This window comes from Pangasianodon hypophthalmus, chromosome 4 (assembly GCF_027358585.1).
Source record: "Pangasianodon hypophthalmus isolate fPanHyp1 chromosome 4, fPanHyp1.pri, whole genome shotgun sequence".
NCBI lineage: Eukaryota > Metazoa > Chordata > Actinopteri > Siluriformes > Pangasiidae > Pangasianodon > Pangasianodon hypophthalmus.
In genome coordinates, this window is record NC_069713.1 from 2,501,234 (window position 1) to 2,520,521 (window position 19,288).

Consider the following 19,288-nt stretch of genomic DNA (forward strand, 5'->3'; position numbering starts at 1 on the left):
CTGGACTTCCTGACTGGGAGACCTCAGTCAGTCCAGATCGGGAACAGCATCTCCAACACCACCACACTGAGGACTGGGACCCCCCAGGGCTGTGTGCTCAGTCCAATGCTGTTCACTCTGCTGACTCACGACTGTGTAGCAATGCACAGCTCAAATCATATCAAGTTTGCTGATGACACGACTGTGATGGGTTTCAAAGCAAGAACGACGAGTCAGCATACAGAGAGGATATACAGCAGCTAACAGACTGGTGCAGAGCCAACAACCTGTCTCTGAACGTGGACAAAACTAAAGAGATGGTTGTTGACTTCAGGAGAGCACAGAGTGACCACTCTCCGCTGAACATCGGCGGCTCCTCCGTGGAGATCGTCAAGAGCACCAAATTTCTTGGTGTTCACCTGGTGGAGGACCTCACCTGGTCCCTCAACACCAGCCCTGAGGAAAGCCAACCTCTCACCCCTCATCCTCACCATGTTCTACAGAGGGACTATTGAGATTTTTCAAGTTCTTAAAAAAAGTTTGAAAATGTCTGCCTTAGACTATTAGACATCATTGTCAATTCTACCTCTGTGTTCCTCATACCTAATGTTTCTTTATACCTTATTATCACTTTTGCACCAGTAGCTCTTATACCCCAATATCCCTTATGCATAATTTATCCTCATACCTCATTATTCTTTATACCTCATCATTCTTTATACCTCAAGTCAAGTCAAGTCAAGTGGAGTTTATTGTCATTTCAGCCATATACAAGTACACAGTGAAACGAAACAACGTTTCTCCAGGACCAAGGTGCCACATAAGACAACACAGAACAACATAGAACTACGGGGACTACATAATTATTATCCTCATTATTCTTTATACCTCATTATCCCTTTTACCTCATTATCCATTATACCTCATCATTCTTTATACCTCATTATCCCTTTTACCTCATTATCCTTTATACCTCATCATTCTTTATGCCTCATTATCACTTTTGCACCAGTAGCTCTTATACCCCAACATCCCTTAGGCATAATTTATCCTCATACCTCATTATCCTTTATACCTCATCATTCTTTATGCCTCATTATCACTTTTGCACCAGTAGCTCTTATACCCCAACATCCCTTAGGCATAATTTATTCTCATACCTCATTATTCTTTATACCTCATCATTCTTTATACCTCATTATCCTTTATATCTCATTATCCCTTTTACCTCATTGTCCTTTATACCACATTATCCTTTATACCTCACCATTCTTTATACCTCATTGTCCCTTTTACCTCATTATGCTTTATACCTCATCATTCTTTATACCTCATTATCCCTTTTACCACATTATCCTTTATACCTCATTATCCCTTTTACCTCATTATCCCTTTTACCTCATTATCCTTTATACCTCATCATTCTTTATACCTCACCATTCTTTATACCTCATTGTCCCTTTTACCTCATTATCCTTTATACCTCATCATTCTTTATATCTAATCATTCTTTATGCCTCATTATCACTTTTACATAAGTAGCTCTTATACCCCAATATCCCTTATGCATAATTTATCCTCATATCTCATCATTCTTCATACCTCTTTATCCTTTATACCTCATTATCTCTGATGCTTCATCACTTATACCTCAATATTGTCCTTTATGACACATTATGTCTTTTACCTCATTACCTACAGTACAGTGCAAAAGTAATCAAATTAAATCTTTGTACATAAAAAATACTAGAAAGAGCAGTAAACAGTAAGAAACTATACAAAGTTAATATTTGGTGTGATGACCCTTGCTTTAAAAAAAATCAGTAATCTCAGGTACACTGTGTGCATTTTTATGTAGAAATGAGCTGTACGTTTTACCGAGCATTCTGGAGAATCTGCCACAGTTCCTCCGGAGACTTTGACTGTCGCACTTGCTTCTTTTTTTTGCAGCAAAACCCAGCAGCCTTCATTATGTTTTTTGTCTGAAAAGTGATCTGTTACATAATACTGTATGTTACTTTCTTTACTGACATACCAGCATTTTTCCTTTACCTTTTCTAGTATCCCCTAAACTTCATTATACCTTATAACCCTACTGCTGAGTAGGCTGCCTGAATAGCACTGCAAACCAGGGACTTTAAACACATAAAAAATGAAGAACTCTGCAGTTATAACCAACATTATTTTACACTGAATATAAATGAGGTAAAGAATGGAGACAGAGAAAAATAACCTACGCAGGATCAGTGCAATAACGTGCTCACTGTAGCACTTTGCAGCCCTGATTGTGGTCAAAGAGAAATGAGTGAAGGGTGTAGGAGTCGTTAGATCAGATCAAGATAACGTTCAGCATGCTACTTTGCACATACATCTCACACACACATACATCTCACACACACACAAATCCTCTGCAACTCAATGCACAGAATGAATGGATGAAGCAAATTAAAACGAGAGGCAAATGAATGGGTCAGAAATGACAATGAGAAATGGATGGATGGATGGATGAATGAAGGAAAGGAGATTACATTAGAAGAGTGAATAGAGGAGAGACACAGGGCCTGAGTAATAGTAATGTCCCAGTGATGGACCAAATGTACTTCATCTGCCCAACATATCACCATGGAATGATGGAGCTGAACTTACTTGAATTTGCCACAACACCTTTATTCATTATTCAGTTTTTCATATCATGATGCTTTTATCTTGGTTTATGACACCCCAAGACTGTATTTTACTACATGACTAAAACTACTGTTTTGTACTGTTAGTGATGCATAATGAAACAAGGATTCTGACTCAGCCATAATGAGATGCCTTTTACCATTTCTGCTGTTGACATCAGACTAGTGTCACATCAGATTCATTTGCTGCATTCCTCGCATAGACCTCATTAAAAAGCAAAAGCTTTCTTTTACTTAATTCTGACAAGACAAAAGTATTTGTACTAGGACCCCATGCACCTAGAAGTAAGCTTTCTGATTACATAGTAACTCTGGATGGCCTTTCTGTTTCATCATGTGCAGCAGTAAAAGACCTTGGTCTGATTTTTGACTCCAGTCTTTAATTTGAATCATGTAGATAATATTACTAGGATAGCTTTCTTTCATCTCTGAAATATTGCTAAAATAAGAAATATATTGTCACTACATGATGCAGAAAAATTAGTTAATACTTTTGTTACCTCTAGGTTGGATTATTGTAATGCCTTGCTGTCTGGATGTTCCTGTAGGTGCATAAACAAGCTCCAGTTAGTCCAGAATGCAGCAGCAAGAGTCCTTACTGGAACCAGAAGATATGACCTCATCACCCCTATCTTATCCACACTGCATTGGCTCCCAATCAAATCTCTCATTGATTATAAAATACTACTATTGACCTATAAAGCACTAAATGGTCTCCCGCCACAGTACCCGAGCGAACTTTTGGTCTTTTATGATCCGCCACGCCTACTCAGATCAAAAGGTGCAGGCTATTTATTGGTACCTAGAATACTGAAGGCTACAGCAGGAGGTAGAGCTTTCTCTTACAAAGCCCCACAGTTATGGAACAGCTTTCCAGTTAGTGTTCAGGGCTCAGACACAGTCTCAGTGTTTAAAGTTTCAGAGTCTAGGCTGAAAATATATTTGTTTAGTCAAGCACTTTGTGAATAGTTTTTCTTAGGTACAGGGCAGGACTGGAGGGTTCACAGGTATAGAGTGTTGTGGTGAACTGGTTGCTCCCCCCACTTTCTCAAGCATTCACCCAGGTTTGTCGATGGAGTGTCTGGCTGCTTTATGTCCCAGGGTGCCCTCATGTCTGTGTTACCTTCTGGCTCTCCCTTTTAGTTATGCTGTCATAGCTAGTCTTGCCAGAGTCCCTGCTTGCACTCTGCATGCAAAGTACATTGTGCTTAACCATTAGAGGACAAAAGCTTACCTAACAATCTCTCCCTCTCTCTCTCTTTCTCTCTCAAGCTACACATACTACTCCTGAGATGCCAGTGATCCTGACCCCTTCTGCTCTCCAGACCTGCCTGATCCATCCTGATCCCCTACTTCTGGTTGGAGTTCTTATCAGTTGGAGATCGCTCACTGCTGCTCGGGTCGGCCCCACATGGACAGCCTTAAGATCATTAGGATTGATGGGGATGGTGCCACTTGGGGGCCGTGGAGATGGCTTGGGGATCTCATATGGGGAGATGTACTGTGATGGCTTGGGACCGCGATTGCTGTGTTGGCTTTGGGGCTGCGGTTGCTGCAAGCAATTTTGCACTCAGGTCTCCATCAGTGGACAGTGGATAGGTTCAACAAAACAGACTTCATGTGAAAACTGTGATGAATTTACTGGTTGCACAAATGCACTGTTTGTCCATAAAATTCACAGATATAGAAGGGATTTATTTATAATTGCACTATCAATTAGCACCCAGATGAGGATGGGTTCCCTTTTGAGTCTGTTTCCTCTCAAGGTTTCTTCCTCATGTCATCTCAGGGAGTTTTTCTTTGCCACCGTCACCTCTGGCTTGCTTATTAGGGATAAATTCACACATTTACAATTTATTTTGGTTTAATTTAGGTTAATTGGTGTTTTTCCTGTTTTGTTGCATTACAACTTGGAATTAAAATGTAGATTTTAATTTGATTTAAACAACATTCCTACCACTTTGAAATTGCAAAAAATCTTTTATTGTGACACAAAGACAAAACAAACAGCAATCTTGAGTGTGCATAAGTATTCACCCCTCCTCCCCAAGTCAATACATTGTAGAGCCGCTTGGGCTATCTTTCTATTAGCTTAGCACATCTAGCCACTGGGATTTTGCCCATTCTTCAAAGCAAAACTGCTCCTTCAAGTTAGATTGGTTGTGTGGGGATACAGCAATCTTCAGACTGAAACAGGTTTTCCTCAAGAATTGCCCTGTATTTAGTGCCATCTTTCCTCTAATCCTAACCAGTTTTCCAGTCCCTCCCAATGAAACACATTCCCACAGCATGATGCTGCCATCACCTTGCTTCATTGTGGGAAGTGAACTATGGCCAGATACTCCCATCTCTGCTGTGGATCTTTGCAACTCCTACAGTGTTATCTTTGGGGTCTTTGTTGAATCTGATTAATGCCCTTCTTGCCCGTGAGTCTGTGAATTTTGGTGAGCGGCCTTCTCTTGTCAGGTGGTCAGAGGTGCCATATTCTTTGTTTTGTTATAATGGATTTAATGGTGCTTTGTTGGGATGTTCAAAGTTTGGGATTTTTTTTTTTATAACCCAAACCTAGTCTATACTTCTCCACAGCTCTGCCTCTGACCTGTTTGGAGAGCTCCTTGGGCTTCATGTTGCTTGCTTAGTGGTGTTGCAGACTCAGGGACTGTTCACAACAGGTGTATTTATACTGACATCATGTGACAGATCATGTGACACTTTGATTGCACACAAGTGGACCTTAATCAACTAATTATGTGAATTCTGAAGTTAATTGGTTGGACCAGATCTTATTTAGCCGGTTCATAGCAAATGGGGTGAATGCTGACAACTTTTAAATTTTTTTTTTAAACAAGGTATTTTTTCATTCCACTTCAACAATTTGGACTATTGTATTAGGTCCATTACATAAAATCCAAATAGAAATCCATTTTAATTCCAGGTTGTAATGCAACCAAACAGGAAAACACTGGTGGCTGGGGGGGGGACCATAGTGCAGATGTTCAGCTTCTGCATTAACAGCTCTACCCTCATTCTATTTTCTGCAATAAGATTGGATAGTTTTTAAAAAATATGGAGTTAGATTCTGTCTTACTCATAAGTAGTTTGGATAAAAGCTTCTAGCAAGTGAATACATATAGAGTTGGGCGGTGCGATTTGAGTTGAACACGTTATTTTTAGACCAGACACACGTGTAGCGTTTTTATCAGATTTCACATGCCTGATTTGACACAAAAAGTCCTTTCACAGTGAATCGGGTCTGTAAATGCAGAAAACACTCAATCCCAGTGTAGGCTGCACACTCAGGCGTTAGTATTTAAATCTTTTATCACAATCTTTGTCTTGGGTTGTATTCGTGAAATTAAACACAGTGAGGAGAGAAAACATGCTTCGCTCTAGTTTAGACAGGCGTTTTTCCTAGAGTTCAAGTCTTTAATTCTCTTACAAGAACACATTCTTTCTCTAGGAGCTAAGGGCTTTATAAGAATATAGCCATGTAACAGAAAACAGCTGACCCTTAAACATAGAGAGAGATATAACGTGAGAAAGGGGGTGTTGGTAGACCGGAAGAAAATGTGATAAAAAAAAAAAGCTTTACCACAAGCTTAGCTTGCAAGTTCTGTAGAAACAGAGTTCAGAGAATCAGTGACACCAAAGAAATTCACAAATGTTTATAATTACTCATAACCATTCATGACATGATCATTAATTGAACAGAATTTTGTGCAGTTTTAGCCTTTTCTTTAGTTTTTATCTGTTTAGAGTCCACAAAGCTTCTTGTTTTTTTTTTTTTTTTTTGTCCCAGAGCTTCAGAGGACACTTTGGTGTTGTGGGAGAAAAGTGCAGATTCAGATTCCTTCAGACAGCTTCAGCATTAAATAAAAACAGGACATAATCTTAACTATATTAATAACCAGCCAAATAATATAATGAACAAAACAAACACAGGGGAAAAAAAAATCCAAACCAAACACTGTTTTTTTTAAAGCAGCACAACAGTGTACAAACATAAAAATCAACAAAGATGAATTCAGATGAAAAGCAGAAGCATGAAAATGAGAGAATTTAAGAGATACATTATACGGTCAAAAGTTTGTGCACCCCTGACTATCACACTCGTATGTGCTTGTTGAATCTCATTCCAGATTTATTCCCCCTGTGTTTGCTGTTATAATGAGCTCCACTCTTCTGGGAAGCTTTCCACTAGATGTTGGAGCGTGGCTGTGGGGATTTGTGTTCATTCAGCTACAAGAGCATTAGTGAGGTCAGGTGCTGATGTTGGGATGTCGAGGAGGTCTGGGGTTCAGTCGGTGTTCCAGTTCATCCCAAAGGTGTTCAGTGGGGTTGAGGTCAGGGCTCTGTGCAGGACACTCGAGTTCTTCCACTCCAACCTTCACACACCATGTCTTCATGGAGCTCGCTTTGTGCACAGGGGCATCGTCATGCTGGAACAGGTTTGAGTCTCTTAGTTCCAGTGAAGAGAAACTGTAATGCTACAACATACAAAGACATTCTATACAAGTGTGTGTTTCCAACTTTGGGGAAGAACCACATATGGGGGTGATGGTCAGGGGTGCACATACTTTTGACCCTTTAGTGTATACATACAGAACACAAAAAATTAAGAGATGGATGAACAGAGGGATGACAGCAGATTTGACTTTTTCTGTCCATAGTAGACTGGAGTAGACTAGTAGATCTGACGTTAGTGCCAACCAGCCACGTAGGTGCAATGCATGGTAGGAAATAACTCTCTCTTTAAAATAAAAAGTACCTATAGTGCCTATTACTATTGTAACTTACTATTTAGTGCAGTAGTATGTGGTTTTCATCACATAAACTAACCTAGCTACCGTTCCAACGCTCTGATTGGTCAATTGGTTGGTTCTCTTCTCCGGAGCAGCCAATCACAGAGCTCTTTCTCACCTCTGGCGCCTGACACAGAGGTTCAGGAAACATCAGCAGACGTTTGGCTGGCTGTGTCCGAATCCCAGCTGTGTGTGTGTGTGTGTGTGTGTGTGTGTTTGTATACTGCATGCTGATGCATTCGTTCTTCATTCCCGAAAAAATGTTCATTTCCAGGAGTCTGAATTACACAAACAGAGGTCCTGAGTCTTAGGGTTTAGCTTCAACACACACATACACACACACACACATACACACACACACACATACACACACACACTCTATTCTAGCCTCCATGCGAGTGTGTAATTCATCAATGTTTCAGCACGGGACTGGAATGTTCCGTCTCTTTCTGCAGAGCCTGGAGCACCTGTAAGAGAACCAAACACACACACACACACACACACACACACACACACACACACACAGATATATATGAGGAAAAGAAGAAACAAGTCTTCATATAGAAAGAAACAGAAGAACCACAGAAACAGATGTGGAAAGACCGCACCACCTGTGTCCATGTCCTGTTCCTGCAGCTCATGTTGATGCTGCTGATGCAGGAGAAGAGTGTGTGCGACTGTGTGTGTGTGGAGATCTGCTCCGGCAGCCGCGTCAGGAACTGCGCCATATGGATGAAGTCCATGTGCGTGAGGACGTCGCCATAGAAACGCAGGATCCCGAGAGCCGTGCGGAAGAGAAACTCCTCGCTGTCTCGACAAAATACGTCCCACACACGACACGCAATGTCCAGTGGCAGAGACTTACTGTACAGGGTGAAGATCCTACACACACACACACACACACACACACACACACACACACGACAGTAAAACGCAATGCATCACACCGCAGTAATGACATATACACAGCCCAATTACTCAGACTCACTTAACCAGACACAAGAGGCCATGTTATAGATTCCACACACACACACACACACACACACACACACACACACACACACACACACACACACACACACACACACACACAGACATTACAGAAAGCAGACTACCATTAACACCCCTTGCTTTGGAAGCCTACTGAAAGTCAGAAGTGACGCTATTGTTAGTTTCTGGTCCAAAAGATTCACACATTTTTTGTCAGAACTTTTTTTTTTTATCTGACATCTTTGGCTGCAAAGAAGCTGAATCGGCCAAGAAATTCTTTCACGAGGTAAGATTTTTTTAATCGGTGACATTATTATCTTGACAAAAAAATTATAGAGGATAAATCAGCATTAGGCTTCGTGCAGACCAGCAAATGACAAATTTGCTCGTGTTGTTTGTCGTTTGAAGCTGCTAAACTTCGATACTGCTAAAACCCAGAGAGCAGAAATATAATATATATATAATGTATAAGCATGTGCAGATATCGGATACCAAAGCCGCCATTTTGGGTAAAGGGTAAAAGTTTGTCAGTCTATTAAGTCATATCAGACACTGGGAAATTCTTAAAACAGCAGGTTGGAAGATTCTCAGGCTGACACAGATCAACATTTCCACTATTAGCTCAGAAATATGAGAGCCAAGCCCAAAAAATGGTGTGAAGACCAACACTTGACCTGCTCTCTCTCTCTCTCACTCTCACACACACACACTCACACACACACACAGTCTAAGTATAAAATTTTCCTACTAAATCAAGATAAAATGAAGGAGTAACAATGCAACTCGTCATTATTCCTATACAACACTATTACCTTTATTAATGTATGCGCGTGTATGCGCGTGTATGCGCGTGTATGCGCGTGTACGCGCGTGTACGCGCGCGTGTGTGTGTGTGTATGTGCACGAGTTCCTGCTTTTTTTCAGACTTACTGAAGCTCACAATCTCACACACGATCTCACAGTCACACGCACACACACTGTCAAAGCGACCCCAGTTATTATAAATATAAAAGGTGTGAATCTCCTAGTGAGACAGGAGCGATGTGTAAGCAGTTTCAGATCTACATGTGTTTAACACATCTGCCTGGTGAAGGGGAGGAAGAGGGGGAGGGGGGATCTTCCAGAAACCTAGGTTTCAAACTTTTATCGTCATCATCACAAAATAAAATCAGCATTATCAACAATAAAGGTGTCAACAGATTTCAAAAGGTTTCAACAATTGAGATTTCAGGTTTTCCAAAAAAAAAACAAACAAACAAAAAAAAAACCAAACCAAAAAAAAACCCAAGAACAATCCTCAATTGCTCAATTCCACAATAATGGTTAAAATAATATTAAATTAATCAAGAAACTAAAAATCTGAGACCCAAGAGTAGCATCAGGGCTGACAGAGTTGATTTACGATTTTATCTTTTTTGTTTGTTCGTTTCATTTGATTCAAACACAGTTTTTGCAAACTAAGAATGAAAGAATGTTTCAATTAAATGAACTGAACAGTGATTTGGTTCAGTGATGCAAGGTAGATTCCGAAACGTAGATTTTCCAGAAACGAAAGACATGCGGCCTAAAAGTAGAACAAGGTGTGAATCTATGAGCTAATAGTGAGTCAGTTCATGATTCATCTTTTAAAAACAAAACCAAAAGAATGATTTAATCCAAACTGATACACTGAACAGTGATTTGATTCAATCTAAAATAATTTGTAGTTGTGCTAAACTCCACAGTAATAGACAAAATAATGGTGAGTGCATCTGAATCTTTGGGCTGACAGTGAGTCGATTCATGATTCATGTTTTTCCCCCATTTGATTCACAAGCATTAGTATTTGAATACTAAGAATGATTCGAACAGTGATTCGATTCAGTGACACTTCGTCTTGCTCTCGAACAATTGTTCATTGCTGTTTACGTCCTAATAAGTTAACACCAAGTGGGTAATTCCAGTGCAGCATTGAGCTGATGTTATATTTACATTACGTCCTTTTTAAACACACCAAATGTTAGCGTATGCGCAAAGCAAGAAAAAATGTTCGACAGTTATTTCATTGATTCATAAATCATACACATGTGGCTTCTTCTTATCTGAACTATTACATTCTGCACCAGCATCTGTCTTACATTATACAGCATAAAGATATATATCTATTCATGAATTATGACCATTACAGTTTAAGGAAAGATACCGGAACTGAAATTAAACATATACTTAACCAACAGCATAGACAGCTATGTCATAAACAACCTTACAATAAGTAAATTAGGGAACATTGCTTATATCAAGGGATGTAAAAATGAGCACACCCTTGGTTAAGTTCTACAAATATGTAATATTGTAAATTGTAATGGTATTTCCACCATTAGTTTTAATTCTTTGTGGCATCGAGTGCACAAGTTGGTGGCATGCTGTCATGTGTATCCTGCTCCACTCCTGGAGAATGACCTCCTTGTGTGCCTCGATGTTGGATGGAAAATGCTGCGCAATTCGTCTCTTCAAAATTCCCCTCAGGTGCTCAGTAGGGTTGAGGTCAGGTGACATACCTGTCCACTCCAGCACTTTCACTTTGTTCTTCACTTAGGAATGCAGCAGTGGCCATCAGTGGAAGAATGTTTGGGTTCACGGTCATGTTGAAAAAGTGCCCGATGTCTCTGGGTGTGAAGACACGCTAGCATCTTCTTTTTCAGTACATTTGTGAATTCATGATGCCATCAGTGCAGTACAGTTCTGTATGCTCAGCACTCATATATCATATCCCCATATAAGGACTACCACCACCGTGCTTCACTGTGGTAACCATGCAGTGCTCACTCCTACTCCTGCCCTTTGTGAAGACATACATTTTGGGCACCATCAGATCCAAAAAGAGGAACTTCAGCCTCAACAGTTTCCTGTTGTTGATATGGGTCTTCACACAGGCAAACCGGGGCTTCTTGGGTTTTGAATTTTGTAATGGCTTCTTGCGTAGAAGTCCACTTCAGCACAGGATACGCAGTCTGGGAGTCTTAACTGAAGGTGAACTGATTCCACCTGTTAGAGTCTGAGGGTTCATTTAGCCTTCACTAGCCCCAGCAAACAAATTTTGAGTTTTATGATGTAATTTCTATGAGGGTGTACTCATTTTTGAAACACAGTTCAGCATTTTGGTTAAATTTCCTGTTTTAAAGCATATTTTCCTGTTTAGTAGTGACATGAGTAACTGGTAAATGATAAACCACTGTTGCTGAAACACTACATCATATAGGAACCCCATTTATCTCTTATTTGTAAAGAGAAATAGCTCAGTCTGTTTTAGAGTTTTAGAGAGATTTATGGTGAGTACCGTAAAAGATTCAGAGGTGTGTAGGGAGACAGTTGGTGAGATTTCTAAAGCATTTACACAAAAAAAAAACAAAAAAAACACAAAAATCATAACTTTGTCTCGCCGTTTACATGGTTGGCTTGTAAACGCACCCGGAGCCACTCACGTGCTGTTTCGTATGCTAAAGTTCTTGTTTAAACATATTTTGTAAATAAAACACAATTTATTCCACTTTTAGTATTTCAAGTGAGTGAAGAACTGAATATTATTTTCTTTCTTTTGCGCTTGTGAGGAACTGTAACACATTGTGGCACATCGAGAAGGTGAATGAATCGTCACATCCCTGCTTAGAAGTATTGTTTTAGTTTAGTTTAGTTGAAAATTTTGCTTTGTTGTTTTATTTTGCAGATATGAAAGTAGATGGTAATGCAGCGAGCAAGGAATAAAAGCTTATAATTAAGGATCTGCAAACTGAATTCATTATAAAGTAAAATCACCTGAAGAGTTTTTGAGACAGAGATACAAGAAATATAAATATGACTGATACACCAGTGAAAACTGAGATACTGATGAATGTGATGATGCATTTCTTTATAGAGACTGAGAAATTAATTAAAAAGTTTAATTAAATAATTAAAGAAGGAAAAATTATGAAAAACAGGCCGAGTACACAACCTTGAGGAACGCCTTGGTGAGAAAATGATAAAACACTATAAATGAATCATTTTATCAGACTGTCATCCTGAATACGAGCTAAAACTCCTAAACTGTCTACTTTATTTCATCATTAGTAGAAATGTAACGAGACCCAGAAGAAAAGCAGATACGTACCAGTCAATGAGATAAATGTCAGGTGTCAAGTTGTTACACTTGAAATGTGCAAATAGCTTTGGTAGGTTTTCTTCAAAAAACACCTCAAATGCAGCAAAGTACGTCAGCATCTGAGTAAAGCCAGAAAATATCACATTAAGCACATTTTCACTGTGTATGTGTTTTATTTTTATTATTATTATTAAATATTTTACAAAAGGAAACTGACACAGTCAGGTCCAAAATGACAAGGAACTGTTTTTATTTCATTATCTATTAAAGACTAAACACAGCGCCTTGTTATTCTTCATCATTAGCAAGATTACAGTGAATTCTTATTGTCCAAAAGCAGTGAAGAAGATAATAGCTGTAACTCAGTCATTCATATGTAATTTATTAACTAGTGGTTAGTAGTAATTATTAGCAGTTATTAGTATTAGTGGCTACGTTTACATGCACATCAATATCAGATATTAATTGACATTTGGTAATATTCTAATTAGTGTTGAGTCGTGAATGTAAACTCCGCAATCCGATTTCCCGATTCAGATTAGGACAATATTCTGATTCCCCAAATTCCGATTCCTGCCCCTGGAAAATGCCTATTTTATTTGGAAATTTGTTGCATGTAAACACCTTATTCAGAAAATCCACTGAAAGGAGATATATGCGTGTGCTCAGTCTGCAAGGAATTGTGGGTTCTAACAAATGCTTAGCTGTAGGCTAGGTATTTAGGAATGGCAACTCAGTCATACTTACAACCAGGTATACAGGAATATTCCGATGCCTGGACGCATATAAACATCGTATTCGGAATATGGCTGCAACCCGATTATAGATCTTAAATGGAAATTGATGTGATGTAACCGTATCCAGTGTTAGAAATAAGAATGAGAGGAGAACTTCACCAAATTTAAAAAAAAACTGTTCTCAAATCATAAAAGACTGAAGACAAGACATCACAAGTTCCGTAGCAACGTCTGGAGTGGATTATAAATATTTTAGTAGTTGTGTAAAAGATTTCAGAGGCCAAACTGAACTAAAAACATTCTCACCAGAGTTACAAAAGTTTCCGATTTTCTTCACACTCGTGTGTGTATGCTGATAAATGCCAAACAGCCATAAATTACCAAGTGCATTCATGGCACAGGTGATTTACATTTACCCCCTTATCTGTCTTAATTTATGGATTTGTTTTGGAATCGCTTTCTTTCACAAAATGGTCTTTAAACTGGTGTGTAACTGAAATGAAGGAGTGACAGCATAATCCATATATAAAATCACAGTAACTCTTCGACAGTTATACGAACTGAACTCTATCGAGGTTCACATTAGTGCTTCAAACTCAGGAGAGGAATGTAGGATCTGAATGATTTTCCAAATAAACCGATTTTCATTTCCTGTGTAAACTCTCCTGAGAACAGATACGAATAAATTCATTCATTTCCAATTTGATAAATATTTCCTTGTGTGTGTGTTCGTTTGTGTGTGTGTGTGTGTGTGTGTGTGTGAGAGAGTGTGTGTGAGTGAGAGAGAGAGACAGAGATAGAGAGAGTCTCACAAGGCTATGGTCCACTCTGTAGAAAGCCATCTGACATGGTTTGTTCAGCAGGTTGGCAAAAGCGATGAAGGCATCGGCGGTGTTCATGTTCAAGATCAACACTGCAGCAATGAACGACATCCCCTGTACCTACACACACACACACACACACACACACACACACACACACACACACACACACACGGCCATTTTTTATTTATATACAGTATACTTATATACAGTACTGTGTAAAGTCTTAGGCATGTGCAAAGAAATGCAAAGTAAAGTAAAGATGCCTTCAAAAATAATGAAATTAAATCTTTCTACTTAAAAGAAAAATCCTATAAAGAGCAGTAAACAGTAATAACTGAAACAAAGTCAATATTTGGCGTGATGATCCTTCACTTTAAATAAATAAAGCAGTATCTGAGGTGCAGTGTGTGCAGTTTTATAAGGAAATGAGCTGGAAGTGTTACTGAGCATCTTGCAGAAGCAGCCACAGTTCTTCTGGAGACTTTGACTGTCGACTCGCTTCTTATTTCTGCAGCGAAACCCAGCAGCCTTCATTATGTTTTTATCTGAAAAGTGTCTCTTATGGAATCTGCTGCTTTCTTTACTGACATACGAACATTTTTCTGTATCGTTTCATTTTGTGCTGGAAAACTAATGTTTGGAATCTAAAATGTTTTTGGACTGAATCAATAATGTAGAAGTCGGAAAATAAACATCTATAACAAAGTTTGCACTAAAAAAAGGAAGACTTTTGCACAGTACTGAGTGTGTGTATATACACAGTAAATAGTATACTTATATATATAGTTTTTGTAGACAGGAAGTAGATATTTATCTACATGACCTGCTTATGAAAGAGGAACAGGGTGATTTCTTTATGACGTGTGTGTGTGTGCGTGCGTGTGTGTTTCAGTAACGTACATATCCCACGTCAGGCCGGTAACAGGTGTAAGCTCCCAGAATGCTGTGCAGCACATCATGATAAGGGCCTCCCTGATGAAACAAACAAAAAAAACACAATATCAGGATATTTAACCGCCTCTAGACCTCCCTGCTGCTGAATTCTGGATTCTGATTGGTCGGAAGGTGTTGATTGATTTCCTACAACAGCAGCTCCGACACTGATATGGTGTTTATAAGTTTTCTGTATGGAGATGTTTATGTGACGTTATTGACTGAATGTTAAGTTTTCGTCCCTGAATCCATCCTCGCCACCACAGAGAGCGTCCTGACCGGCTGCATCACCGTCTGCTTTGGGAATTACAACATCTCAGGTCACAAGAGCCGCATCATCGGCGCACATCTACCCCCTGTTCGGGATGTTTTCCACTCACGCACCATCCGTAAAGCCTCCAGCGTGGTGGATGATCCCTCCCTCTCCTCACATAATCTACCTACCCCTCTGCCATCCGGGACAAGGTTCTGCAGCTTCCTCTCAAGGACCGGCACACTGGTGTGGAGATTTTTATAAACTTCTACATCTTTTCCATGATGTGAACTATATCTGTTCAAATATTGTTTGAGAATCGCATGAGAAGAAGAACCAAATCTCAAGGACTTGTGTGTGTGTGTGTGTGTGTGTGTGTCTGTGTGTGTGTTAGTCTGCCAAGAGACTTGCTTTACACTCTTATCACATAGCAGAGATATGAGCAATAGAGGAATCTTTGTTAGCGACCCTTGCAGTTCTGAACTCCCTTTTCTCTGGGTAAAGATGATAAAGATGATGTAAAGATGGGTAAGAGAGAGAGAGAGAGAAATAATTATTATGGGATGTGGAAGGAAGACTATGATGATGAAGGATAACCCATATGACAAACACAAAGAAGGAGGATCTATGTTAATCAAGTTTGTAACCAATTATGTGTTTTACTCTTTGTTCTTCATATTAAGAATAATTCATTTCTCTCTCTCTCTCTCTATATATATATATATAAAGTCCCTCGCAGCGCTCTGAGGTAAGGTATGAGAGGATTCCCGGGCTCGTAAGCAACTGCGGACTGAATAAAATATTTCGTTGAGCACATTCAAGTGTTTGGTTGTGATTTCTGATTTCACGGGTGAATTTTACACCACACTGGGTTACAGCTTCTATCACCCAGGACACTTTAAATCAGTAATGACGCAGGCCACTTTAATAGTTTATTCCATTGTCCAACTGCACTGATGTAGTGTTTACAGCACACACACTTTGACTGACTCATTACTGAACTGGGCTGTCACTTTAAATATCATTCAGGCTTTATCTCAGGCAAATCTCTCTGTTCCTCTTTCTCTTCTAGTTTATAATAATCTTTTATCTTTTCTCTCAGCGTTATCTATAATTTGCCCTCTTTTTTTTTTTTTAACAAGCCACAGTTTAGCTGCTTCTCTTCTGGTCTTAGTCATATCTGGTTTGTTTGCTTATAGTACTGTTACTATTTTAATGCGCTTTTATTTCCTGTTACGGCTGATACGGCAGCACTTCGGTCAGCACTCCTGTGGTTTTAAATGTGCTATATAAATTTGACTTGACTACTTTTACAAAGCTTTACAGCGCTGATACTTTTTTATTAAATTCTTTATATAGGGTGTCCCACAATTCTGCATACTTAGGAGAAATGAACACCTTTAAACCAGCAGAATGTCTTCATACTTAGTTTATATTATTATTTTTTCCAGACAGACTTTGAGAAAAGATGGAGGTATTGAAATCATTCTCATGGCTGGATCGGAAAGCTGTCACAAGGTTGTGATGAACATGTAATTACATGTATAACAGCATGAGGTCATCATGAGTGGGAGAGACGATGCTGTGTGCGTTTACAAAGAAATTCCGATCATGTACAGGATGCTTTGTAAATAAAGTTAGATTTTGCTGAAAGTGTTCATTTCCCCTTCGTACAGAGACTTTTTGGGACATCCTGCGTTTACCGTAAGGTCTTACCGTCATGTTTAAGGTTTTTTTTTTTTGATAGGAGAGGAGTACTTATGCTTTGCCACTGCCCCCCCACTTCCTGTTGCACTTTATTTACATCCTGTCAGCACTGTGTGCGTCATACATGCGTCTTGCATCTTGAGTCCAGGACTGTGTACTGCACAACGTGTATGGCGGTGATGCAATAAAGATAAAGATCTACTTGACTATACGTCTATGGAAGGAGTCTCCAGTGTCAGCACTTTTGTCAGCGGTAAAGCTGTAACTTCTAGTTTTCTGGCATCTTCAGGACAGAAGAAGTGAAATTGTTGGGCAAATTACTGTTATGAGGAAAACAATCATCTTCAGGGTGGTAACAGTAACTCGGCTTCTTCACACCACCCTGTCGTCGATTATTTCACTACAGTGAACAACTATGTCTTCTGTCTAATGTCATAAAAAAAAAAACACTAGCTCAACAAATCTTTCTAAAGCTGTGAGATGTGTAATGAAAGACTCAGTGTAACATTCCTGATCCTGTATTTACACACAGCAGTCAGCTTTTGGCCATTCTTCGCTATTCGAATGTGGGCGGGGCATTAACTCACTATCTCGGCTGAATGTAGACACGCCTCCTGACAGCGTTCGGGCCCGAGGCTGATGATGTCACGAGTGATGTCAGAGAGCTAATTTACAGATATATAGTCCAAGTTTAAAACCAGATGATACGATTCTTCACTGTGTAGCTGCTCACACATCATATATTTCATATATTTCTATATTCAATAAACGACATCTAATTTTACATTAAATCTGAAACTCTGACCTTTAACCCCTATAAATTTAACCTTTTTTTGCACTATAAGTCACTGAACTTATTAGAAAACAAAAGAGCAGTGAAACAAAAATACAGCAAATAAAAAGGCAAAAAAATCCATCAAGAATAAATTAATAATATAATAAATATTCAAAAACACAAGACATTTAAAATAAAGCTTCATTAAACAAACCTTCTGGAATATGCAGAGGCTGGGGAAAGTTCTGGAAATGTCCAACTTGATCAGCTCTAAACTCGCCTCGCGATCGGCCTGAGACGAACCCGCATCTGTAAAAAACACCACGATACGGAATAAAACACACTTAAACACAAAAACAGACAATATATAAATGAATTCCTGTTTAAAACTGGTACAACACATGAGATATTATGAAATAAGAATAATCTAAAAATTATATATTATAAATTTCAAATGATATACATTTCTCAGAAGATTAAATCACTCATCACTCATTTGAATTTAGGTGTTTTATTCTCATTATACCTCAGCAATCAAGCAATAAGCAACAAGTACAATCTTTCATATATTAAAGAAAGACACATTGCACTTTTATCCATTTCTAGTTACATTTAATGTTCCGTGAAACAAGTTAGTTTCATTTCTCACTAAACAGTCGTTCCTTCACCAGCCTCTCTTTACTCTCTCAAAGTTTTTCTTTAAGACACTGGAGACTCCTTCTGTAAATGTTAAATAAACTTCTCCTTACAGAAAACTCCACCGTATCAACGATTACGCACGTTTTTAAATCTGTTTATTATCAGTGGAGTGTCCGCTGTACACGTCCCTGTGAATGAGCTGTTACTATAGAAACGATAACGTATTAGAACCAGCGCATTAATATAAACCTGCACTACTGTCAGAGCTGCTGTTATAGAAATCTAATCAACACCTTCTGACCAATCAGCATGCAGAACTCAACAGCGCTGTGGTGGAAAGATGATGAAGGTGATGATACACACCTCCTGTGTCGTTTTCTGTTGTGGTGACTGATGAAGGCGCAGCGCTCCACTTCTCCTTCGCTCTCGCCAAACAGATATCGTACAGCTCTGCTTAACACACACACACACACACACACACACACACACAATATAGATTTATTTATTTACTTATTTACTTAAATAGTTATGCATCTCTACATCTATCTACAGTCTATATAATTAGAAAATCTAGTCTAATTTTAAATAACCATGAGGATTATATATTTTTAAAAATATATCATATATATTGGTACAAAATAGTATTATTAACAAACAGTACAAAATCCCTGAATATAAAAAAAGAGAAGTTACACAGACATGCTGCCAAATATTATCCAGAGTCATTAAACTCTCATTGTTGTTGTTCCTCTTTCGGCTGCTCTCTTTAGGAGTCGCCACAGCGGCTCTCTGGTCCGCGTATTTGCTTTGGCACAGTTTTTACGCCCTTCCTGACGCAACCCTCCCCA

The 19,288-nt window shown here is 39.0% G+C and overlaps 1 protein-coding gene across 3 annotated transcripts in view; it reads right to left on the bottom strand.

Moving 5' to 3' along the window:
• Positions 1 to 4,623: 4,623 nt before the first annotated feature.
• Positions 4,624 to 19,288, bottom strand: part of LOC113524096 (TBC1 domain family member 14) — a 51,631-nt gene continuing 36,966 nt past the window's right edge. For all 3 annotated transcript variants that reach the window (XM_053233364.1, XM_034304107.2, XM_053233365.1), the window contains 7 exons: positions 18,804 to 18,890; positions 18,016 to 18,110; positions 15,034 to 15,105; positions 14,122 to 14,250; positions 12,582 to 12,691; positions 8,077 to 8,347; positions 4,624 to 7,932 (listed from right to left, as the gene is read on the bottom strand). In XM_053233364.1, coding sequence (XP_053089339.1) covers positions 7,876 to 7,932; positions 8,077 to 8,347; positions 12,582 to 12,691; positions 14,122 to 14,250; positions 15,034 to 15,105; positions 18,016 to 18,110; positions 18,804 to 18,890 — 821 coding nt within the window. In that variant the 3' untranslated portion in view covers positions 4,624 to 7,875. The remainder of the gene's footprint in view (positions 7,933 to 8,076; positions 8,348 to 12,581; positions 12,692 to 14,121; positions 14,251 to 15,033; positions 15,106 to 18,015; positions 18,111 to 18,803; positions 18,891 to 19,288) is intronic.